At 38.9% G+C, this 25,235-nt stretch overlaps 1 protein-coding gene across 4 annotated transcripts in view; it reads right to left on the bottom strand.

Moving 5' to 3' along the window:
• DYNC2H1 (dynein cytoplasmic 2 heavy chain 1) overlaps window positions 1-25,235 on the bottom strand; it is a 197,217-nt gene that overhangs the window by 129,587 nt on the left and 42,395 nt on the right. For all 4 annotated transcript variants that reach the window (XM_060179749.1, XM_060179751.1, XM_060179750.1 and 1 more), the window contains exons 26-37: window positions 24,623-25,005; window positions 23,739-23,871; window positions 23,520-23,637; window positions 21,790-21,902; window positions 19,503-19,622; window positions 16,320-16,470; window positions 11,764-11,969; window positions 9,274-9,456; window positions 8,347-8,529; window positions 5,752-5,975; window positions 3,250-3,365; window positions 1,027-1,226 (exon numbers count right to left, since the gene is read on the bottom strand). In XM_060179749.1, coding sequence (XP_060035732.1) covers window positions 1,027-1,226; window positions 3,250-3,365; window positions 5,752-5,975; window positions 8,347-8,529; window positions 9,274-9,456; window positions 11,764-11,969; window positions 16,320-16,470; window positions 19,503-19,622; window positions 21,790-21,902; window positions 23,520-23,637; window positions 23,739-23,871; window positions 24,623-25,005 — 2,130 coding nt within the window. The remainder of the gene's footprint in view (window positions 1-1,026; window positions 1,227-3,249; window positions 3,366-5,751; window positions 5,976-8,346; window positions 8,530-9,273; window positions 9,457-11,763; window positions 11,970-16,319; window positions 16,471-19,502; window positions 19,623-21,789; window positions 21,903-23,519; window positions 23,638-23,738; window positions 23,872-24,622; window positions 25,006-25,235) is intronic.

Below are 25,235 nucleotides of genomic sequence, written 5' to 3'. Positions count from 1 at the left end.
ACCTGAGGGGAGTCGCTTCACAGGCAGTGAAGCAGGTCTGCAGGTGTCTGTCTTTTGCTTCCCCCATCTGTCTTCCCTTCCTCTCTCCATTTCTCTCTGTCCCATCCAACAATGACAACATCAATAACAATAATAACTACAACAACAATGAAAAACAACAAGGGCAACAAAAGGGAAAATAAACAAATATAAAAAATAAAAATAAATTTTAAAAATATATTATTCACTTGTTCATTTATATCTTGTCTCAAAACAGAACAGGTGGGGCCGGGTGGCAGCACACTCAGTTAAGTGCACATAATACAAAGCCCAAAGATCCAGGTTCAAGCCCCTGGCTCCCCACCCACAAGGGGGACACTTCCATTATCTCCCCTCCATCTCAATTTCTCTCTGTCCAATCCAATAAAATGGGGGGGGATGTCCATGGGCAGGAGTAGATAGCATAATGGTTCTGCAAAGAGACTCTCATGAGTGAGGCTCCAAAGTCCCAGGTTCAATCCCCCACAGCACCAGTAGAGCAGAGCTAAGCAGTGCTCTGGTAAAAAAAAAAAAAAAAAGGCTGCCAGGAGCAGTGGATTTGTAGTGCTGGTGCTGAGCCCCAGTGATAATCCTGGAGGAGGGAAGAAAAGGAAAAATAATTCACTGCAAACATAAAAATTCTACTGGAAAGAATTTTCTCTATGGTAGCTCTGTGATGTCCCAGGCTGTAGACGAAGTGGAGGAGTACAATGATGAGCAAAGAGCCACTGACCCTCACCTTTCATGGAGACTGCCACTGGCGGGGAAGAACCAATGCTAGTCAAATGCACAAATAAATATGAAGTGGATATGACATAAGCAACAAAAACACACAGTAAGGAAATCTAATCTGGACCTGAAGGTTAGAAAGTTCCCCTAAGCAACTGAGCTTTAAAATAAAAGTAAAAGACAAGTTGAAAAATGAAAGATAAGAATAGTTAAGGATAAGAGCCATTAGTAAAGAATGAACTCCAGAAAAGACTGTTATAAAGCATTCTTGACAGTTACCTGATTGGGTATGATCTCGTAATTGGCCTCCTCAAAGACCTGCCTTAAGGCAGCACTCAGTTCATCATATTCTACTTCTTTAAAGTCAATCCCAGGAAACACATCTTTAATCAGTGCATCAAACCGAGCGCAGTCAGCAAAGGTGAACTTCGACATGGTATTAAGCCTTAGTGCTTGCACCACAATATGACTTTCATTCACTAGAGAAAGTTTGGTTTTAGAATTATCAGTTGTTTTTGTCCTGCACACCATGTTGTTGTTAACTTAATGACTAGAAAAACAGTTTTAAGTGCTCAAAAGTATGCACACTGTTGCCAGGAACACAATCTGATTCAGTTATTATGGAAAACAGTACGAAGAATCCTTAAATAATGAAAGAAAGACCTTAGGACCTGGCAATACCACTCTTAAGCTTTTATCAAAAATATCAAAAATAATTCAAAAAATATATACATCCTCATATTCATAGCCAAATTATGAAAGTATCTTAAATGTCCATCAATAGATGACTGGATGAAGATGTTGTAAGACATGTACTCAGTGAAGTACTACTTGGCAATTAAAAAAAAGATATTGTGATCTCTGGGACAAAATGGAGGTTAGCATGTTTAGTGAATTAAGGAAGTGAAAAAAAACTACTCAGTGATTTCACTCATATGGAGCATATACAGAACTGAAGCACATAAACTTGTCAACTAAAAATATTAATAGCTGAGGGCCTCGGTCTTGCCTGTGACACCAGGTTCCAGATGCCAGCATGATGCCAACCAGACTTCCCTGGACAGACAACCCCACCAATGTGTCCTGGAGCTCTGCTTCCCCAGAGCCCCACCCCACTAGGGAAAGAGAGAGGCAGACTGGGAGAATGGATCGACCCGTCAACACCCATGTTCAGCAGGGAAGCAATTACAGAAGCCAGATCTCCCACCTTCTGCAACCCACATTGACCCTGGGTCCCTGCTCCCAGAGGGATAAAGAATAGGAAAGCTATCAGGGGAGGGGATGGGATATGGAGCTCTGGTGGTGGGAATTGTACCCTCTTAATCTATGGTTTTGTCAGTGTTTCCGTTTTATAGATAAATAAGTTTTAAAAACATAGTAATAGCTAACTGATCTTTAAGACTTTGGGATAAAAATGGTGGTTTATCTTTGGGGCAGTGGGTGCGCAGAACTGTGGTGGAGGGAGTGTTATAGAACCATATACTTATTATCTTATAATCTTGTAAATCACTAATTTAAAGAAACAGCCATAAAATAAAAAAGAACAAGTGAATTAGATTATTCCTCTATATAGAGGAATAATCTATTTAAATAATCTATTAAATAATACTAATCTATTTAAATAATCTATTAAATAATACTATTTAATACTAGTATTCATGTCAAAGTCTTAATAGGTCAGTAGGCAATAACTAAACTAGAAAATATCCAAATAAAGTTTGGGCTGTAGTTTAAAAATAATGCATCTGTTTTGCGTGTTGCTTTTTGGTAAACTTATCATACTAGTGTAAGATATTAGTAGCAAGAAAAACTGAGGACAAGATCTTCAGAAAGTCATTGTAATAAATAACTTTTCTCTGAATCTAAACCTGTTCCAGTGGTCCAGGCTGGGGAGTAGCCGGCTGCACACACACATTACCAAGTGTGAGGACTTGGGCTCAAACTCCACAGTCCCACCTGTTAGGGGGCACACTTCATGAGTGGTGAAGGAGGCCTGCAGGTGTCTTTCTTTTTCTCCCCATATCTCTTTCTTTCTGTTTCCCTCTGTCCAATCAAATAAAATAGAAAGGAAAAAACAAAAACCAAACAAACAAAAAGGGCCAAATTGGCCGTGGAAGCAGTGTATTAGTAGCACAGGCACCAAGCCCTAAAAATAACCTTGGTGGCAAAAATAAAGATAATAAATAACAATGTTCCAAATGAATTTTTTTCTTTTTTAGTAAATACTTATTTTAAAATATATATTTATGTATTTATTTATTATTGGATAGAGACAGAGAAATTGAGAGGAGAGTGGGAGATAGGGAAAGAGAGAGAGAAAAAGACAGAGACACCTGCAGCCCTGCTTCACCATATGTGAAGCTTTCCCCTTGTAGGTGGGGACCAGTGGCTTGAACACTGGTCCTTGCACACTGTAATGTGAGCACTTAACCAGGTGTGCCACCACCTGGCCCCTGAAATGTTATTCTCTATTGTGGTTATATTTACATTAGTGAATCATACCTTCACCTTTAGTGCCAGTTTTCTTCAATTGTCTAAGAAGATTTCCACTTCCTCTCAGAACTGTCTTCAAAGCTCTCAAACCCCAATCATAATGCTGCTGAGGTGTCAAAAGTTCCCTTAAGAAAATACATGGAAACCACAAAGCATCAAATAGCTGCAAGAATTTATCATTAGGCAGGGGAGATAGCATATAGTTATGCAAAAAGGCTCTCATGCCTGAGGCTCTGAGGTCCCAGGTTCAATCCCCCAACCACCAGAGCTAAGCAGTGATAAGAAAGGAAGGGGGGGGGGATCGGGGGGGGGGGAGGGGGAAAGGAAGGAAGGAAGAGGAGCCCGGTGGTGGTGCACCTGGTTGAGCACACGTTACAGTGTGCAAGGACCCAGGTTCAAGTCTCCAGTCCCCACATGCAGGGGGAAAGCTTTGTGAGTAGTGAAGCAGGGCTGCAGATGTCTCTCTGTCTATCACTCCCTTCCCTCTAGATTTCTGGCTGTCTCTATCTAATAAATAAAGATGATTAAAAATTTAAAAAAAGAAAGAACTTATATCATCATGATGTCCTAAGATACAGAACTGACACACAGATATCAGTACTGATATTTCATTAATATATATTATGAAGGAACCAGTCACACAAAATGATCACTTAATAAAAATGTTGAAATTGAGTGGCTATGGAGTAAGAGCCATTTCAGATCGTGCTTCTGATAAAGTAGAAAAAAAAACTGAAAAAAATCACCTGAAATCTCAACAAAATACAACCAGAATCTCTCCAGAAATTCACTAATCCACAGCCACCAAGTTGCAGGTGCTACTATGACTATCCTGATCTCCCCAGGCAGATAACTTCACCTCTGTATCCCAACCTCACCTCTCCAGACCCATACACCACTAGGGAAAGACAGAGACAGGCTGGAAGTATGGATCAACCTGACAATGTCACTGTCCATCAGAAAAGCAATTAGAGAAACCAGACCTTCCACCTTCTGCACCCCATAAAGAATTTTGGTACAGTGGTCCAGGAGAAGGCGCAGTGGATAAAGCATTAGACTCTCAAGCATGAGGTCTTGCGTTCAATCTACAGCAGCACATGTACCAGAGTGATATCTAGTTCTTTCTCCTCCTCTCTCATTAAAAAATAAAATCTTTAGGGGAGAAAAAAAAAAGGTCCATACTCCCAGAGGGGGAAATATTAGGGGAAGTTGACCAGATGGCTCTGAACTCCAATTCCACCAGGACCTGGAGAGAGAAAAAGGGGAAAAGGGAGGGAGATGGGGAGGTCACTCAGAAGTAGTAGGCATGACTCAGGAAGGACATGAAGGTAGGACCACAGAGGATAAAGGGAGGCAAATGTATATATACATAGTTAAGATAGTTATCAAAGTAACTGTCAGTGGGAATTGTGCCCCTCTTATCCCATGGTCTTGTCAATATTTCCATTTTATAAATAAAAAAATTAATAAAAATTTTTTAAAAAGAAGTAGCTGTCAACCCATATCTGTGATCTTGGAAGAACTAATGCCATTTCCAATGAAGGGAATGGTGGAAAATTATACTCCTGTTATCTTATAATTTTGTGAATCAATATTAAATAACTAGTAAATTTTTTAATGTTGAAAATGGATGGTTCTCAAGCAACTGGTAAACTTAGCACAAACCTGCTAATTATCTTATGAAAATACTAAGGAATATGCTTTACCTTGAAAGTTATCAATCCATTTTACCCTCAGTTTCTGACACTCTAATATCTCAGTATTTCAAAAAATATTTCACTTATCATTTTTCAATTAAAGAGAACTACAAAGAGAAAGATAAAAAGAGACCAGAGCACTGCTCCGTTCTGGCTTATGATGGTGCTGGTGATTGAACCTGTAACGCCTGAACCTTAACATGAAAGTGTGTTTGCATAACCATTATGCTGCCTCCCATCTTCCCTCAGTACCTCTCTTTATTCCCTTGACAGCGGGTGAGATACAAAGAGAAGAGACACTACAGCACCATCCACTGCTAATGAAGTTTCCCCTTTGATTGTGCCCCTACATGATAATGGGAGGTTCACACTATTTCACTATCACTCTTAAATGATCTGCCAAGAGTTCTACATTGCCTCAAGAAATTAAAATTATCATTTCATTATCATGAAAACAAAACAAAAAAACTATGTAAAAGATTTCCTCCACAAAACAAAGTTTTGAGTTGTCAGCTGGTAGATCAGTTTAGTAAGTAGCAATAAACTAGAACATACCAATAAATATTTTTAAGACTAAAAGACCAAATTATTAATATTTTATAATATATTTTATAAAATAACATTTTATAAAAACATGTTATTTTGTACCGTAACTTTTTATTATTCAAACTAAAATCTTTCCTATCAAAACCTTATGAAAAAACCAAAATGAAAATCACTGACTACAAAAATTAGACAAATAGGAAAATTATCACTAAAACGATTGTCAATTGCTGAAACCATAAAAATCTAACATTAGAACTGGAAAACTTACCTGGATAGATTGAAGATAGCAACCAATTTTCTGCCTAATACTTTAGCATCTTTAAAACCTTCTGAATAGAGAATAACTTCTGCAATAAGTTCATTGTCTGGCCGAGACATGGCCACTGGCCTGAAGAGCTGTTTCAGATTATCAGGCAGTTTTTGTCTTCCTCCATAACCTTTCCCAGCAGGATTCATAGTTATAAAGATTCCAGAATTTGAATTTATTTCCACCTAAAATATTAATTTAAAATGTGAGCACTGAGGTCTGAAATGTGACACATCCCAGGTAAAGTGCTGGGCCCTCATGAATGAGATGCCAAGTTTGATCTTAGGCATCACAGGAATCAGATCGATCTTCTGGTTCCCTATCCACCACGCCCATATCTCTCTGTAAATAAGTGAATGTATCTTAAAATAAATAATAAAATATAAGTATCAAACAGAGCAACTATAAATTTATATTTCCAAAAGTAATACAACACATTTCTACATATAAGTCATATGCCTTCAGAAAAGGTAACTGTGACTGTGCTAATCATGCCCTTACTGAACATTTAAAATAGTTATAATAAAAAAATAAAAATAAACTCATCAGAGACTACTCTGTCACAAAGATACTTCACGATCAATATTCTGAAGATGAAAGTTTAAGAGATAACAATTAGTCCAAATGGTTATTCATTCAACATAGTTTTACTAAAAGCATTCCTTGTGTTAGCTACTTTACTAATAAGCATACAGAAACTACACAACGGGGGTCGGGCAGTGGCGCAGTGGGTTAAGCGCATGTGGCGCAAAGCGCAGGGACCGGCATAAGGATCCCGGTTCAAGCCCCCGGCTCCCCACCTGCAGGGGAGTCGCTTCACAGGCGGTGAAGCAGGTCTGCAGGTGTCTTTCTCTCCCATTCTCTGTCTTCCCCTCCTCTCTCCATTTCTCTCTGTCCTATCCAACAACGAATTGCGTCAACAAGGGCAATAATAATGACCACAACAAAGCTACAACAAGGGCAACAAAAGGGGGAAAAAAATGGCCTCCAAGAGCGGTGGATTCATGGTGCAGGCACCGAGCCCAGCAATAACCCTGGGGGGGGGGGGGGGGGAAACAACTACACAACAGTGAAGAGAAGAAAAAAAGGCAGAAAAGAAATGTATGGGTCTCTGGAGCTTACAAGCTATTATTAATATGAAGCAATTAGAGTAGAACTAACACAATGACAGGGAAGACCAAAGTATCTTTTAGAGTACCACCTCATAGGGGCATTTTCAACAAAGTACAAAGAAGAGAAACAATATTAGAACACAGAAACAAAGAGGGGCAATTAGGAACAACATATACCCCCAGCAAGAAACCTGACTAGAAAGGAAAGAGCAGCAGTGCTTGGAAAGCAAAAATAAATTAAGACAAACTTTATGTATGTTAATTTTATTAAATATCATATTATAGTGATATAGATGATATTATATATTATTTTTAAAATAAAAGATATAACTAGATTTAAATGAGGAATGCAAAGGGAAGAATGAAATACTAGCAAAGGAGATGATAAAGATGGCTCTAGGGAAGAGAACTGAAATCACTAGTGGAAAGGTCACCATTTGGGAAAAACAACAATCTAGTGTTTGTAAGAGAAGGAAAGAAATTAAACATTTTGCCAGCATAAAAGTTAACAAATGTTAACAATATAGACACACTATATCAGAAGTTAAACACATTCTATAGGCATATACTTACATTTTAATTGTAAGAACTTATGTCACTAAACAGAAAGGAATATATACATGTTTACTGTTTTCACATTTCTATGGAATAATGATTAAAAACACTGTTTCTGAATTAGAGAGGTGTGGATTCAATTCCTAGCTCTAATATTTATTCTTTTTTTTTTTTTTCCCTCCAGGGTTATTGCTGGGCTCGGTGCCTGCACCATGAATCCACCGCTCCTGGAGGCCATTTTTTCCCCCTTTTGTTGCCCTTGTTGTTGTAGCCTCGTTGTGGTTATTATTACCATTGCTGATGTCATCATTGCTGGATAGGACAGAGAGAAATGGAGAGAGGAGGGGAAGACAGAGAGGGGGAGAGAAAGATAAGACACCTGCAGACTTGCCTCACCGCCTGTGAAGCGACTCCCCTGAAGGTGGGGAGCCGGGGGCTCGAACCGGGATCCTTACGCCGGTCCCTGCGCTTTGCACCACGTGCACTCAACCCACTGCAAGACCGCCCGACCCCCCTCTAGTATTTATTCTTAACTTACCAAACAATGGTCTCTCTTCATCCATACAGTGGAAATAAAATAACACCAATTCATAGGGTTGTGGTGAATACTAATACACGAAAAAACTCAATATAATGCCAGTATAGAGTTAGCGCTCAGTAAATGTTAGAAATAGTATTACAGCTGAATTGTTCAAACTCACAGTGTAAATATGAGTGAAGGAAATAGGAACAAAAATGGGAGCAAGAAACCTTATACACAGGCAAAATCCATAAGGGAAAAGGCTTAAACACTGGTAACAGATTAAAAACAAGAATAACAAAAGAAAATATTGCCCAAGTTTGACCAACGCTATGTTATCATTCTTTGAGTTCTAAACATTCTCCATACCTGCTGGCCAAGCAGTTCACATACAGTTCTATGATTCTTCAAAGCATCTTGAATTGTCTGGATTTGCATAGAAACTGCTGATAGTACAGCTTCTTCCAGTCTATTAAATTCATCAAAACATCCCCAGGCCCCACACTTGACCAAACCAACAAATATTCTCCCCATTGACTTTACGTCGATGCCCTTTAAAATAATAAAAATATGTTCATTAAAGAAATAATCAAGATGGTAAATACTACTACTTTATCCATTTGTGCTTATTTTTTTATTACCTTTATTTATTTGATAGGGGCAGCCAGAAATTGAGAGAACAGTGGAGATAGAGAGACAGAGACACCTGTAGCCCTGCTTCACCACTTGTGAAATTTTCCCCCTGCAAGTGGGGACTGGGGGCTTGGAAATGGGTCCTTGTGCACTGTAATGTGTGAGCTTAACCAGGTGTACCACCATCCAGACCTTCTTTCGGTTTTCTTTTCTCTCTCTCTCTCTCTATCAATCTAATGTAGAAATAAAATAGCCACTCTTTCAAAATCCAGGAGAGACCCAAGAAATAAAAGATGTCTGTAAAAGTGTCCTGAAAAGTGCACAAAATAAGTAAAAGATCTCATTTACTCCTTAAATATAAATCCTACTAAACTATCCTTAAAATTGTAGTTTATAATGAATTTAAGACATTTCCTTTTCTGTTCACTAGTCATCTTATAGGAAAGTTTCTACATGATAACATAAAATTACTGTTGTATCCATTTACAATAGTTATCTTTAGAAAAGTTTTGAAACTATATTACAAAAACCTTTATTTTACTTTTCAAATAAAATCTATTTGTGATTTGAGTTACTCTGAAGCAATTTCACAAATATAAGTACATTCAAATTAAACCAAACATAAAACTGACATACTATTAAATAGTTTAATAATTATTTTACCTCATCACAATTAAAAACCAAAACTTGTCTTCCAAGAAGTCCACCTAATGCCTTTACTGATTCAGTTTTTCCAGTTCCAGCTGGTCCATAGGGATTGCCTCCCAGTCCCATCTTCATGGCTTGAGTAAGAGTTAAGTAGCATTTGTCTGTCAATGGAGTATAAACCAGCTTGGGAGCATTGCCCTACACAAACAGAATACATAACTCAAACACTCATGTTATTTTCAACATTTACAAATATTTATACAGTGAAAGCTAGTTCAAAAGGTACCAAAATAGGTAAAGGTTTTGAACATAAAATATCTGAGGGCAAGGGATGAAGGATGGTGGTGCACCTATGAGACTCTCGAGTCCCCCAGACCATGAGCAGTAGAGCAGGGCTGTAGGTGTCTCTCTGCTTATCTCTCACTACTCTCTGAATGCCACTCTATTCTATCATTAGAAGAAAAAGAAAAAAGAAAAAAAATGGTCACAGGAGGAGGTGAACTCATCATGTAGGAACCGAGCCCCCAGAGATAACCCTGATGGAAGGAAGGAAGGAAGGAAGGAAGGAAGGGAGGGAGGAATAAAAGAAAGAAAGAAGGAAGGAAGGAGGGAGAGGGAGTGGAGCACCCACCAAAAAATACTTAAACATCTGCAAGAATCCAGGTTCAAGTCCCTAGTCCCCACCTGCAGGGTATAAACTTCACAGCCAGTAAAACAGTGCTGCAGATGTCTCCCTATCCCTCTCTATCTCCACCTTCCCCCTCAATGTCTAGCAACAAAAAGAAAGGGGAAAATGGCTGCTGGGAGTAGTGGATTCATCCTGCAGGGACTAAGTCCCAGCAATAACCCTGGTAGCAATAAATAAATAAATACCAAGAATTATATGCATATACATTCAAAGGCCGAGTAGTGGTGCCCCTGGTAAAGTGCACACGTTACCATGCATGGAAACCTGGGTTTCAACAGCCTGGACCTTGCCTACAATGGGGAATACTGCACCAGCAGTGGAGCAGTGCTGCAAGCATCTTTCTCCCCCTTTATCTCCCTTGATGGCAAAAAAAGGAAAAACAAACATATATATATATATCCAAGTATTTTTAGCAAGACAAACATTTCAAAACATAAACTGAACCAAACTTGTTTTTCTCCTGAGAATACATTTTACTCAATATATTGCAAGGTTTTCCAGACAGACATTCAGTGTCCTTTTAATGACACAAAAATATATTCCTAAAGTCAAACAAATTCATATAAACAATTCATATAAAGTATTTCCTTGAATCTTCTGGTCTTTACATATTAGAACTACTTTGGGGGTTTCAGAGTGTAATTTGAAAATTCCTTGTACAATCAGGCTTTAAAAGTCTACTAAAATTCCTAAGATGCAGCTGCAGTTTAGAGATTTTCCCTTTAGATAGGCACACTTGGGATTCAAAATGCATTTCCATTTCCAGAGAACCAGCTGCAATTCTGACAAATGCTTATTAACAAAACTGTTGACTGATTATGATGAAAAACAGAGTAAGCTCAATTTTTTGAGAATAGGTTAGAAAAGCTAGGGTATTTGTTTGAAATTTCTCTTACCTCACAAACTGAAGAAAACATTTAGCAAACATTTATATTCATACTAACTTTAGTCTCATTTAAGAAAGCACAAACCAAATCATGTTCATGGGAGACACATGAATCCAAGTCTCCATGGATTAAAAGGTATATTTTAAATTCCATGTAAATGCTACTAAAAACAAAGAATACATTTAGAGAATCCAGTTGAATATGTTACTTTAACATTTTTGCAGCTGTTTTGTCATCAAGATTATCACATGATCCCACCATTCTAGGCAAATTCTTTCTTTCCTTTCCCTCCCCTATCCTACCTACCCCTTCCTCCCTTCCTTCCTCCCTTCCTCCCTTCTTTCCTTCCTTCCTTCCTTCCTTCCACCAGGGTTATTGCTCAGGCTCAGTGTCTGCACTGCTCCACCACTGTTTCCTAGTGGCTATTATTATTATTATTATTGTTTTAAAAGAAACAGGGAAAGAGAAGGAGGGAGGGAGAGAGTCCATCACTCATGTCGTGTCCCCACTGCAGGTGGGGCCAAGTCTTTCTGCACACGGCAATGGTAGGGCACACCAGTGCCTGGCCCCTACCTTCTTTTCTCTTCTTTCTTTTTTCACTGTCTTTCTTTCTCTCTCAGAGGGTAGAGAGAGGGAGAGACAGAAAGGGAGAGAAGGACAGCCAACACAGCACTCTCCCACCTCTGTGAAGCCTCTCCTGTGGGGAGGGATCAAACCCAAGTTCTGGTACAAGGTAAAGTGCACTCCAGCATATGAGCTCTGTTTCCAAAAATTATTTTCTCTGATGCATGGTAACTTTTAAAACATGTGGGGAGACAAACAGTAAAAAAAAAAAAATTCTTACACTTTACAAATGATATAAGTATTTCTTTCATCTAATAGTAACTTCTAACTAAAAAAAAACACACACACACTTGGCACATCTGATACCTGATACTCATAGGTATACTGCAGTTCAGAGTCCACCATTTCAATATAACATGTCTGGTCGCTCTTCATATAGAATCTGACTTGTTTCTTCCACGCCCAATCTTCAGGTGTATGGACCTGAGCCTGGTTTAGCTGCTTCACCACATCAATGTTATGAATAATATCAAGAATTAGTGCTTTAAGTTTAAGCTCCAAAATCCCAGATTCTGTATAAAAGTAAAAATAATCATAGAAAAATTATCCAATGTTTATGACATACATATTATGTAAATTTAAGTATGCAAATTTAAAGACAACTTTTGAATGATACATAGTAACAGACATCATTCCAATAAATCAAGTCTTCGAGTAAGAAGAATTTTATTTCTATATCTTTATTTGTATATATTTTCCCATTTATTCTTTTTATTTATTAGTGATTTAATAATGACTGGCAAGATTGTGGGATAACAGGGATACGATTCCATATAATTAACACCACCAGACTTCTGTGTCCCATCCCCTCCACTGGAAGATTCCCCATTCTTAAGCCCTCTGGGAGTATAGTCCAAAGATCTTTCTGGGGAGCAGAAAGTAGGAGAATTTTGTATGGCAAGTAAGGCCTCAAAATTCAGTGGGAGGGAGATTCTAGTCCCTTACTCATGAGAGGAAGTATGCTCAATCTGTTCCTTCTCCTGAATATAAGTATAAAGCATAAACAAGCAAAGAGCTACTCCTCAAGACTTTGAAAAGCCTATGAGGAAAATTGCAAATGAACAGAACTAGAAGGGTCACCAAGTGGCAAACACCCTCCCCCACCCTCTCACTTCCTCCCCTCATCTCATTACGTTCTGACATGACTCAATCTAGTCAAGAGAGCCAGACTGTCACTGAGAGATCCATAAGGTCTGTAACTCAGCCTTAAGGAGGAAAAAAGGAGTCTCTGGTAGTTACAGTGCTGGCAGCTGATAACAGAAGAAATCAGAAGGGCTGTGATCCTAACAGAGCCCAACAGCTCATTCTCCCTATTGTCTTTCACTAGCTGAGGTCATGGCTATGGTCACAGAAAGTATGAAGCTAAGCAGAGTTCATAAAACTCTTGCTTTCTGGGTTAAGGACCAAAAGGAAGCCGAAGGGAATCGTTGATAGAACATATTGCAAAGGATACAGAGGGAAGGGAATGAGGAAAATGGTCTCATAATCTTGCTCATGATTATGATCAAGATTGTACCCTCAAACTAGCCAGAAAAACAAAGGCTCTGAGCACCTGGCCACTATGTGGCACCCACCCAAGACAGATCAGAGCAGTACTGCAAAGTCTGAAAACAAAACCGACATTGAAAAACTCAACTCTTGGGAATCAGATGGTAGCGCAGTGGGTCAAGCGCAGGTGGTGCAAAGCACAAGGACCAGCGTAAGGATCCCGATTCAAGCCCCCGGCTCCCCACCTGCAGGGGAGTCGCTTCACAGGCCGTGAAGCAGGTCTGCAGGTGTCTGTCTTTCTCTCCCCCTCTGTCTTCCCCTCCTCTCTCCATTTCTCTCTGTCCTATCCAACAACGACATCAATAATAACTACAACAATAAAGGGCAAAAAAAGGGAATAAATAAATAAATATAAAAATTTAAAAAAAGAAACTCAACTCACAGAACCCTGGTTGTAACTTATAACCTAAATTCAAAAGAATCAACTAATAAACTGAGAAATAATAACATTATTCAGAGAAGTTAAGATGAGATTCTCAAATACAACCTTCAAAATGTCCAGCACATCCCCACATGCAGGGGAGTCGCTTCACAAGCAGTGAAGGAGATCTGCAGGTATCTATCTTCATCTCCCCTCTCTATCACCCCCAATTTCTCTCTATCCTACACAATAGAAAAATTTTAATTTTAAAAAAAGGAGAAAAATGGCCACAGGAGCAGTGGATTCCTAGTGTAAGCACCATGCCCCTGGAGACAAAAAACAAAACAAACAAACAAACAAAAGACATAGTAGGTACTAGTACTAAACTCAAACAATTGTTGAAATTATCTGAAAAATTCATGAAAGCACTATTAGTAGACCCAGACTTACAACATGAGATACTGAGTTTGATCCCTGGCACTAAAAATTGCCAGAGTGACACTCTGGTTTGTTCACACTCTTTCTTCACTATCTTTTGTGTCCTTTCCCTCTCTTTCTCTCCCTCTCCTTCTCTCTCTTTCTCTCTCTCTTCCCTTCTCCCTCTCCCTTTCTCATTCTTTATCTTTCACTCTTTCTGTATGCACAACTCTTTTGTGAAGAAAAATTTTAAGCAGTCTTAGGAAGTGCTCCCAAGAAGTAATAATGAAGACTTTTAAATGGCCTGGGAGTTAGCATACTGAATAGGACACTAAACAGGAAGTGTGAAGTCCTGAAATCAATCTCTAGCACCCCATATGCCACAGTGATCTTCTGGTGCTCTGCCCCCCCCCCACCCTTCTCTGTCTCTCCCCTATCTTGTGATAATAAATAAATAAATAAAATCTCGGGACAGACTGGTGGCACACCTGGACAGTGCACAAGGACCCCAGCTCAAGCCCCCAGTTGCCATCTGAAGGGAAGGACGCCTTGTAAGAGGTAAAGCAGTGCTGCAGGTTTCTCTCTTTCTCCCTATCTCACCCCCACCCAGTGTCTCTCTGTATCTATCCAACAGGTAAGTATTAAATAAAACTAGGGGGCTGGTCAGTAGTGCAACAGGTTAAGTGTACACGGCACAAAGTGCAAGGACTAGAGTAAGGATCCTGGATACAGGCCCCAGCTCTCCACCTGCAGGGGGGGTTGCTTCATAAGCAGCGAAGCAGGTCTGCAGGTGTCTATCTTTCTCTCCTCCTCTCTCAATTTCTCTGTCCTCTCTAAGAACAACAATAAAAACAACCACAACAAGAGCAACAAGAGGAACAAAAAATTGGGGAAAAAACGGCCTCCAGGAGCAGTGGATTCATACTGCAGGCACCAAGCCCCAGCAATAACCCTGGAGGCAAAAAATACAAAATAAGACGGTTGGGAGGTAGCATAGCAGATTGAATGCACATGATGCCAAGCACAAAGAACAGAGTAAGGATCCTGGTTCGAACCCCTAGCTCCTCACCTGCGGGGGGTCACTTCACAAGCAGTGAAGCAGGTCTGCAGGTGTCTGTCTTTCTCTCCCCGTCTTCCCCTCCTCTCTCAATTTCTCTCTGTCTTATCCAACACTGACGACATCAATAACAACAACAATAATAACCACAACAATGATAAAACAACAAGGGCAATAAAAAATGGGGAAAAAAATAGCCTCCAGGAGCAGTGGATTTGTGGTGCAGTCACCAAGCTCCAGTAATAACTCCGGAGGCAAATAAATAAATATATTTTTAAAAGGATTAATGCAACAACAATGATAAACAACAAGGGCAACAAAAGGGAAAAATGGCCTCTAGGAGCAGTGGGTCTGCAGTGCAGGCACCGAGCCCCAGCGATAACCATGGAAGCAAAAAAAAAAAAAGGATTTATTCAAGACCTTCAAAGAAATAACATTAATTCTCCTCAAACTCAAATGCATGACTACTCAGTAGAAAGTATGAAGACAGGGCTGGCTGGTGATGTGCAAGGACCTGGGTTCAAGTCCTCACTTCCCCCCTGTGGGATGGGTGGGAATTGCATGTCTGCTAGAGGAGTCTGAAGCATCTCTACTCCTGCCACTCCTTTCCGTCCATGCCTGCTAGAGGAGTCTGCAGCATCTCTACTCCTTTCCATCCCAGCTTCTCTGTCTCTATCCAATAAAGAAATAAATCAGGCCTTTCATCTCCTGCACCCCATTTAATGATCCTGGGTCCATACTCCCAAAGGGATAAAGAATAGGAGAGCTTCAATGGAGGGGTGTGGGATGGAGAACTCTGTTCGCTAGAATCGTACCCCTCTTATCCAATGAACTTGTCCTTCATTATCAAATAAAATTTAAAAATAAATAAAATATTTTCAAAAGAAAGTATATAGAACAGAGTAGAATAATACCCAAAAATAGAAAAAAAGAAAATGTCAACACAAAACACACCCAATGAAATACTAGATAAACTTCACAAGTAAATACTTCAGCAATAAAGATAAAACTGAGCAAGGATGTAAATCAAAGGAAATCTAAAAGAATTTACAACCAGAAATCCCACTCTAAAATTAAGGTCTTCAAACAGGAGGAAAATGATACCCGAACGCCAAAATGAAGAAAGTGTATCTAGGCAAAAATAACAAATTATTATTATGCTGTTGAGTTGTTGTTTGATGGTTGAATGCAAATTTTAGAAGAGTTTTCAATGTATATACTGCAATATATACAATATATAAGGTAACTACAAAATAAAAAAGAGAAAAAGAAATCTTTATAGTGTAAGGATTTCTATGAGTCAGTCATTTACAATAGTAAATTATTTATTCTAACTGCAATAAAACAGATTTGTTCAATATAATTCCTACAGTAGCAGTAGAACAAGCTGGTCAATTGACAGAAACACAAGAAGTCATTTAAGATGAAATATACAAAAATTACTAAAATAATCAGAAAACAGAATATTTACTTCCATACCAGTATTCCCTGGATCCTCAGAACTTGTTTCAATATTAGTATAGTGCTCTAACTTATTCACAAGCTGTGTTTCAATCTGATGAAGACTATGATCTTTGATAGCATTTTCTACATCTTCGGTGAATTTAATCTGTTCTGCCAAGCATAATATCTATAGAACAAAGAGAAAAAATCCAGAAGGTGAATTTAGTATTTTATAGGGGCCAGGCAGTGACACACGTGGTTGAGGGCACACATTGCCATGTGCAAGGACCCAGGTTCAAACCTTAGGGCCCCACCTGTAGAAGGGAAGCTCCATAAGCAGTTAAACAGTGCAGTAAGTATCTCTCTTTGTCTTTCTCTCCCTGTTCATTTTCTTTCTTATTAAAGTAAGATAAAAATAAATTTTTTAACAAGAAAAATGAAAACCAGGAGCAGAGCAGTAGATTTATCATGTAGGTACTGAGCCTTAGCAATAACCCTGATTAAAATTTTTTTAAAGAATATATATATATATATATCATACACACATATACATATGTATATACATGTATATACACAGGCGCATATGTGTGTGTGTGTGTGTGTGTGTGTGTGTGTGTGTGTATAGAAAGAAGTACTTTATAAATTAATGGAAAGATACTTTTTAACCATATATTTGAACTCTCTACTTGAATACCTTATTGGCACCTTAAGTGTTAATAAAGTCACAGAAAAATACTGTGAAACCAACTGTGTATGTGTGTATGGATGTGTGTGTGTGTGTGTGTGTGTCTGTCTGTCTGTCTCCACAGAGCTGTTCAGCTCTGACTTCTGATGGTGCATGGGATTGAACCTGGGACTTTGGAGCTTCAAGCATGAAAGTCTTTCTGCATAACCAATATGCTATCTCCCCAGGTCAAGTCTTAGCCTTTTATCCTTAATACCTATGAACATAAACCAGCTTGTAATCTAATACTCTTGAACATAAAAATATCTTCACAGGTATATAAAACATGAAATGTTAGTACTGCTTGACAGGCTGTAATACTGGCATCATAGCAAGGCTCAGGAAAATGTGAATCATACATTGTAAATACCAGTCTTTGGAAAACTTACTAGTTTAATAAAGTTGTATATAAATGTACGTCAAAATAGTTTATTTATTTATTTTTGCCTCCAGGGTTATTGCTGGGGCTCAGTGCCTGCACCATGAATCCACAGCTCCTGGAGGCCATTTTCCCCCCTTTTGTTGCCCTTGTTGTAGCCTTGTTGTGGTTATTATTATTACCATTGTTGATGTCGTTCGTTGTTGGATAGGACAGAGAGAAATGGAGAAAGGAGGGAAAGACTGAGAAGAGGAGAGAAAGACAGACACCTGCAGACCTGCTTCACCACCTGTGAAGTGACTCCCCCACAAGTGGGGAGCCGGAGGCTTGAACTCGGATCCTTGGGATCCTTACGCCGGTCCTTACACTTTGCACCACAGGCACTTAACCCACTGTACTACCGCCTGACCCCCATCAAAATAGTTTAATACACATTTTAGTTTGACTGGAACAGGTACAAACGGCATGAGTTAGAATGGCTAAAAATAAAGGATTCCTATTTCTAAGCTTCCTATTTTATTTTTTATACTTTAAAAGAATCAACATGCGAGCGCCCGGCTCCCCACCTGCAGGGGTATCGCTTCACAGGCGGTGAAGCAGGTCTGCAGGTGTCTTTCTCTCCCCATCTTCCACTCCTCTCTCCATCCTATCCAACAACGACAACATCAATAATAACTACAACAATAAAACAATAAGGACAACAAAAGGGAATAAATAAATATAAAACAAACTTTTAAAAAGAATCCACATGAAAAAAACCTGGTTTAAAAGTAACAAGATATGCCGATTCGAGCAGTTAACGTGAGTTATGGGGTAGATTAGATTTTTCTGTCAGAAGTCATAGAACATTTCGATGTGTACCTTCCACACCCTGGGCAGGATCCTCTGAATCTCCGGGGCAGGAAAGGTAGCTCACCATGAGAAGACACATGCTTTGTCACTGGCACAACCCAGATTCAAACCTCTGTTCCCCTGCCCTGCTGCTGCAAAAGCAACGTTGTGGTGTCTCTGTCACTATCCCATCCTTTTTTTTTTCTCCAGGGTTATTGCTGGGCTCAGTGCCTGCACCATGAATCCACCGTTCCTGGAGGCCATTTTTCCCCCTTTTGTTGCCCTTGTTGTTGTAGCCTTGTTGTGGTTATTATTATTACCATTGTTGATGTTGTTCGTTGTTGGATAGGACAGAGAGAAATGGAGAGAGGAGGGGAAGACAGAGAGGGGGAGAGAAAGACAGACACCTGCAGACCTGCTTCACCGCCTGTGAAGCGACTCCCCTGCAGGTGGGAAGCCAGGGGCTCGAACCGGGATCCTTACGCCGGCCCTTGCACTTTGTGCCACGTGCGCTTAACCCACTGCGCCACCGCCCGACCCCCTATCCCATCCTTTCTATCTGAAGTTAGTCTTGGACGAGAAGCCCCAGTGATGGGGTGAAAAAAGTGAAACTGCCAGTGTGTTACACCTGAGTAGTAGCTCAACCTGTAATGAAACACATCCTAAACAAAGCAGGACGTGTAACACAATTCTTAGTATTCTAATAAAATCCAGAGTAGTTTTTCAAGGTGCCCGTCTAGTACCCAGTATTCTAGAGATAACTTCTTAAAATCATGATTTAATAGGGTTTGCAATAGTATAAGACTACAGGGGAACACTTCTACACCATACCCACCCCAGGAAACACTACTACCCCACATACAACCTAACTTAGTTCCCCTGCCGATACTCCACTTCAATGGTGTTAAAATATTTCAGACCCATACTAACAGTCTGCTAAATACACAGCATCCCATCATCTTAGATTATTCCATAAGGGTAGAGAAAAGTGTTACAGACCTGTGACTCTTAGTCACTGATGCACTTATTGATCATCTGAACCAGGAAGCTACTACATACCTGATTCCCATCCCACTCCCCAATCACTCCAGGGTACTCAGACCTCAGCATTCCACCTCTCATGCAGTCATTCCCCTCAGTTTACATTCTCAAGTTCAGCAACCTGTCTTTATTTACAAGTAAGAGACAGCTAAGATGCTTAATGTCTGCACCTCTGATCATCTGGGTCAGAGAGCCCCCTGTGAAGCTATACCTACATATATTCCAGACATTAAGGTCCCTTTACCTGTGAAGGAAAGAGAGATGGGTCAATTGCACCTTGGGAACTTCGCCCAGAAGTAACACATTCCATCAATAAAAATTTCAAAGTTTGCTTCATTTCCAAGGCCAAGTCACTTAACCAAGTCTGAAAATTAAATATACAAGACATAAGATACAAGTACCTACTGCCATACTATTCTTTTATTTCAGAAGGGGAGGTTATAATTTTCTATTAACTCTCATAATTCAAGTGTGTTGTAAAAACAGTTGAATTAATTTATAAACTACTGGGAGAAATCCCTATACAAACCAGTATCACATGAATATTTATAAAGCAACCCATTCATTTAACCAAGTGGAAAAATCAAACTAAGCAGAGTGCCAAGTTAGCTAAAGAAAACATAATAAAAACTGAGTCATTACTTAACTTTAGAAGACTACCACAGTATTGCACCAAAGTAAAAGACTCTAGGTGGGTGGGGGGAGAATACAGGTTCAAAAAGGATGACAGAGGACCTAGTGAGGTTGTATTGTTATATGGAAAACTGGGAAATGTTATGCATGTACAAACTATTGTATTTACTGTCAAATATAAAACAATCCCCTAATAAATTATATATATATATATATATATATATATATATATATATATATATGACTACCACAGTAAAATATAAAAAGACTAGGACACCTGGCAGTGGCACACCTGGCCAAGTGCACATATTATAATGAGCAAGGACCAGGGCTCAAGCCCCCAGTCCCCAGCTACAGGGGTAGTTTCACAAGTGGTGGAGCAGTAAACTTGCCCCCCTCTCTCTCTCTGTCTCTCTGTTTCTGTCTCTCTCTCTCTCCCACCCTTTCCCTCTCCCTCTTCCTTACCCTCCCTCTTCCTCATTTCACCCTGCCTCTCTCCCTCTCTATGTCCCCCTTACCTCACAATCTATCTCTGTCTCTGTCCAAAAAGGAGACAGATAAGGGCCAGGCAATGGTGCACCTGGCTAAGCACACGTTATAGTGCACAAGGGCCCAGGTTCAAGCTCCTGGTCCCCACTTGCAGGGGGAAAGCTTCACGAGTCGTGAAGTAGGGCTGCAGATGTATCTCAATCTCTTTCCTTCTCTCTCTCTCTTCCCTTCTCAATTTATCTGTCTCTATCCAACTTATAAAAATAATAAATACATACATGAAAGACTGGGGCAAGGTGGTAGCTTACCTGGCTGAGTGCACATGTTACAATGCACAAGGACCTGAGTTCAAGGCCCCTGATGCAGGGGGAAGCTTTCCATGTGGTGAAGCAGGGCTACAAGTATCTCTCTCCCTCTCTATCTCCCCTCTCCTCTCAATTTCTGGCTGTCTCTTTCTAATAAATAAATACAAATAATTAAAAATAAATAAAGACCAAGTAGTGTCGCTTCTTTCCTCCAAGTACTAACCAAGCCCAACCATGCTTAGCTTCCGAGATTAGGTGTACTTAGGGTGGTGTGGCTATAGACAAAGGTTTTTAAAATAAATCTTTAAAAAAGATACATGGGAGAACTATAATCTTGGTTTTTCACTAGCACTTTTTTTTTTGTTTTTTTCACTGCTCAGCTCTGGTTTATGGTGGTGCAAGAGATTAAACCTGGGACTTTGGATCTTCAAGCAGGAGAGTCTCTTTGCAGAACCATTATACTATCCATTCCACCCACAACTCATTTAAAAAAAAAAAAAGAAGATGATGCACTGAATACTTATGTTCTAAGGACTATGTGGCCAATATAAATCCAATTGTCTTAAAATTTTCAATAGCAAGTCTTTTCTACAGATAGCACATTCTTATTTCAGTAGGAAAAAAAGTAATGTGCACAGCTAATAAACTGTGTAAATAAGATTAACATCCAATAATTTTGATTTTAAAGCAAAAATTCTTTTTATGGGGGAAGTAGGGGCATATTGAATAAAGCACTCAATACAATACACAAGGGCTCTGGTTCAAGGCCCTGGTCAACACCTGCAGAGTGAAACTTCCTTAGCAGTAAATTAGTGCTGCATGTATCTGTCTTTCTTGCTATCTCTCCCCCTTCCATCTCATTTTATCTGCCTCTACCCAAAATAAATATTATCTTTATAATTGTATTACCTTCTGAAAAAAAAATCTCAAGAGCAAAACATTCTAAATCTAACAAAATAATTTAATGTGTAAGATAGATTTAAGATGTTAGTGTCCTTAAAAAGCCTAAATTGACCAATTGTAACCTATAAATTAAATTAATTCTGAGGCAAAGATCATATAACTAATCTTTTTTATTTGTATACTTGATTATGAATAACTTACCTCTACATTATTTGATAGAAGAACCTTATTTTTAAAAGGTACAACTTCTCCCTCTAAGGATTTCATTGCAATTATATGTTTCGATTCTCCATCAAAGCACACACTGTTAATACCTATAATATAAAGCAACAATTTAAATAACAAATTATTAAGGCCAGAGATGTGGTCAAGTAGGTAGAAAGCATGCCTCCCATGCACAGATCCTTGGGTTCAATTCCTCATACCGCATGAAAGCACTAAGAATAGACATAGTTTTGTGAAACTCCATGGATGGTGGAGCAATTATTTGGTCTCTTCTTCCTTCTGCTCACTCTCTCTCCCACCCACCTCCAGCCCACAGACACATACAGCAGTGGTCTGGGAGATGGCACAAGGAAAAAAAACATTGGACTCTCAAGCATGAGGTCCTGAGTTCAATCCCTGGCAGCACATGCACCAGAGTGAATGCCTGGTGTCCTCTCTCTCTCTCTCTCTCTCTTCCTACCTTCCTCATTAATAAATAAATATTTTTTTAAAAAAAGAAGAAGAAGAAATAAACACAGAGCAGAAGGGCCACAGTACTGCTCTCCTAGTAACACTATGCACAATGGCTACATTAGAGCCCCTGGTCAGCACATGGCAACAACATGCACAGATGAAGTCTCGAGTATGGAGCAATGTTATGGTGTCTCTTTCTCCCTGACTCTCAAGCTCAAAGTGGTAAAAAAAAGAAAATAGAGTTTGCCAAGAGTGAAGAGTAGTGGAATTATGCAGGCACAAAGACTTGGTGGCCAAAAAAAAAGATCAAACTTGTTCATCAGTGAAGCACTGGAACAATACAGAAGAATTTGGGGTTAATGTGCAATTATCAGGTAAAAGATTCAAGACACTGAAGCATATGACAGTATTAATTTATACTTTTATCACATAATTTCAACTATTCCCATAACTAAATATGGTGTGTATACACCTGTGTACACTACAACTTTACACTCCATGTTAAGTCTGTCTTCAGACAGTATCACACATCTTTCCACGTAACACGTCATTCAAGAGACCTTAAAGTCAAGAAAAGAACAGGCATGTTCCCCTTCATTTCTAGGTTATTCTCTCATTGTCACCACCTTTCTTCCAGCTAAGGTCTACACCTTCTTCAGATTTTTTCTCTTTGCTTTTTCATAGATGAAGGGTAGAGAAGGGAGGAAAGAGAAAGCATGAAGGCAGAAAAAAGGGAGAGAAGACAACACTGCAGCACCCACCCTCCAATGGGATTAGGCTTGACCCTGAGTCACATATGGCAAAGCAGCGCACCACCCAAGTGAGCTATTTTGCTGACCCCTGAGATCTTTGCCTTCTTTATGATGTCCCCAAACTGAGCTAAATCTCTTCACAGATGTCATGTCGCTATACCACCACACAATTAGATCAACCACATAAACTGTCAATGTACCATCTTCCTTACCAAACTAAGTTCTAAGTTCTTGGGGAATATGCCTTGTATTTATTCCAGAGTCTACCTAATAGCCTAACAGTTTGCCTGGAAAATAGTGAAAATTCAAGAAATAAATGTTAAATCTGGGGTGGGTGGGTGGGGAGAATACAGGTCCATGAAAAATGATGAATGAAATAGTGGGGGTTGTATTGTTAAATGGGAATCTGGGGAATGTTATGCATGTACAAACTATTGTATTTACTGTTGAATGTAAAGCATTAATAAAAAAAAAAAATTAAAAAAAAATGTTGAATCTTACCAGCAAACAATTTCTTAAGGTGAGACTGAATCACTGATGCATTAGTAGACTGGCCCAGTATTTCTAGCAAGTCATCATCACCAATAAAGTAAAATCTAGGGAATGAGGAACGTTTTTCCTAATAACGAAAGAAATATATACATTTATAGATATATCTTTTTAAATAAGTAAAACACTAAGTATTTCATAATTTATTACATGAAGTATTTTAAAACATGCCTCCAAAAATTCATTTAATGACTTCTGACACCTTTGAAGCTGGTCAAGTATAGTTAGTAAAGAATTTCTGATTCCTGCATGAGTTGTTAATGTTGCGACTCTATTGTCTTTCTTAATGTCAGCCATTATTGATCTGCAAAAGAAAAAAGGTACATACTTATTTGCTTTTTGGCTATAAAGTCATGAGACATATCTTTGCCTGTTTAAACTAGTGACAGCACTATTACAGTAGTACTGTATCATGTTTCTAATAAATACTGCTAAAAATTAGTATCTCATAAACATCTTAATTTCACTTAATGCAAATTCTCTAATTTACTCACTAACTAGACATTACGCACTACCTCACTAAGATAACAGCCTAATGACATCAGCTTTAGATGTTTTCCCACAGTATTTCAGTAAAATTATAATAAATGCTAAAAAGTTAAAGTGCAAAGCATTATAAAAACAGCTAGTAAAACCATCCCTAATCTACAGCTTCTGTCAGGAGACAATTATTTAAGCTGAGAATAATAAAATATACCAATTTTGAACCAGTACAAAAAGGTTCAAGTAAACTGCTGGTGGTCTGGGAGGTGGTGCAGTAGATAGAACAACGTACTCTAAAGCATGAAGCCCTGAGTTTGTTCCCTGGTAGCACATATACCAGAGTTCTTTCTCCCTCTCATCAATACATAATCTCTTTAATAAAATAAAATAAAATAAAATAAAATAAAATAAAATAACTGACTATAGAAGGAGAAAATAGTTCCTCTGAAGGATCCAGCACAAGAATCCACATGATACAGTAACTGTCAAGTTACTGAGCATCTACAAAGCACTTCACACTACAAATAAAATTGCCATATAGCCACAAGTATGTTTCATGTTGTTGTACTGACCTAAAATCTTCGTCAACTCTATTGAAGCGTGTTTGTTCCTTTGGCAATGCTCCACGGCCAAAAATGGGCTCCAAATACACCCACTTCCTCTGAATATGGTTTAAATTTTGTAGATATTCATCTAATTCTGCAAGTTTTCTCTCCCAAATAGACACTTTATCTTCAAATCCTTTATAATAAGGAGAATCCTTTAAGGACTGAAGAAGGCATCTGTTATCTCCAACTTGGTTTACTATGTCTTTCCAGTCTTTAATCAGCTTGATAGTTCGACTCTGGCTATCTTCATAATCTGTCAGTGTGAACACAGCTCCAACTCCCCAAAGATCAAGTTCACGCAAAGCTTCTCTGATTGTAACTTCACCTTGTGCCCGACTATTTAAATCCTATTTAATATAGAATAACATTTGAACATAAATTATCATATATAAATAAGCTATCAGAAGCCTACCTGGTAATTTACATGTTTATCTGACCTGTCATCATAATGGATAAAAGTAAGATACTTTTTACATACAGTGAAAAAGAACTAATGGTTAATATATCATGATATCAGTGAGAACCCAGGTTCACAAGATCAAGGTCTGCATAAACTTCTACTTCATAAAAAGAAAGA

Source organism: Erinaceus europaeus, chromosome 20 (genome assembly GCF_950295315.1).
Source record: "Erinaceus europaeus chromosome 20, mEriEur2.1, whole genome shotgun sequence".
Classification (NCBI taxonomy): domain Eukaryota; kingdom Metazoa; phylum Chordata; class Mammalia; order Eulipotyphla; family Erinaceidae; genus Erinaceus; species Erinaceus europaeus.
This window is presented reverse-complemented; position numbering and strand designations above follow the sequence as displayed.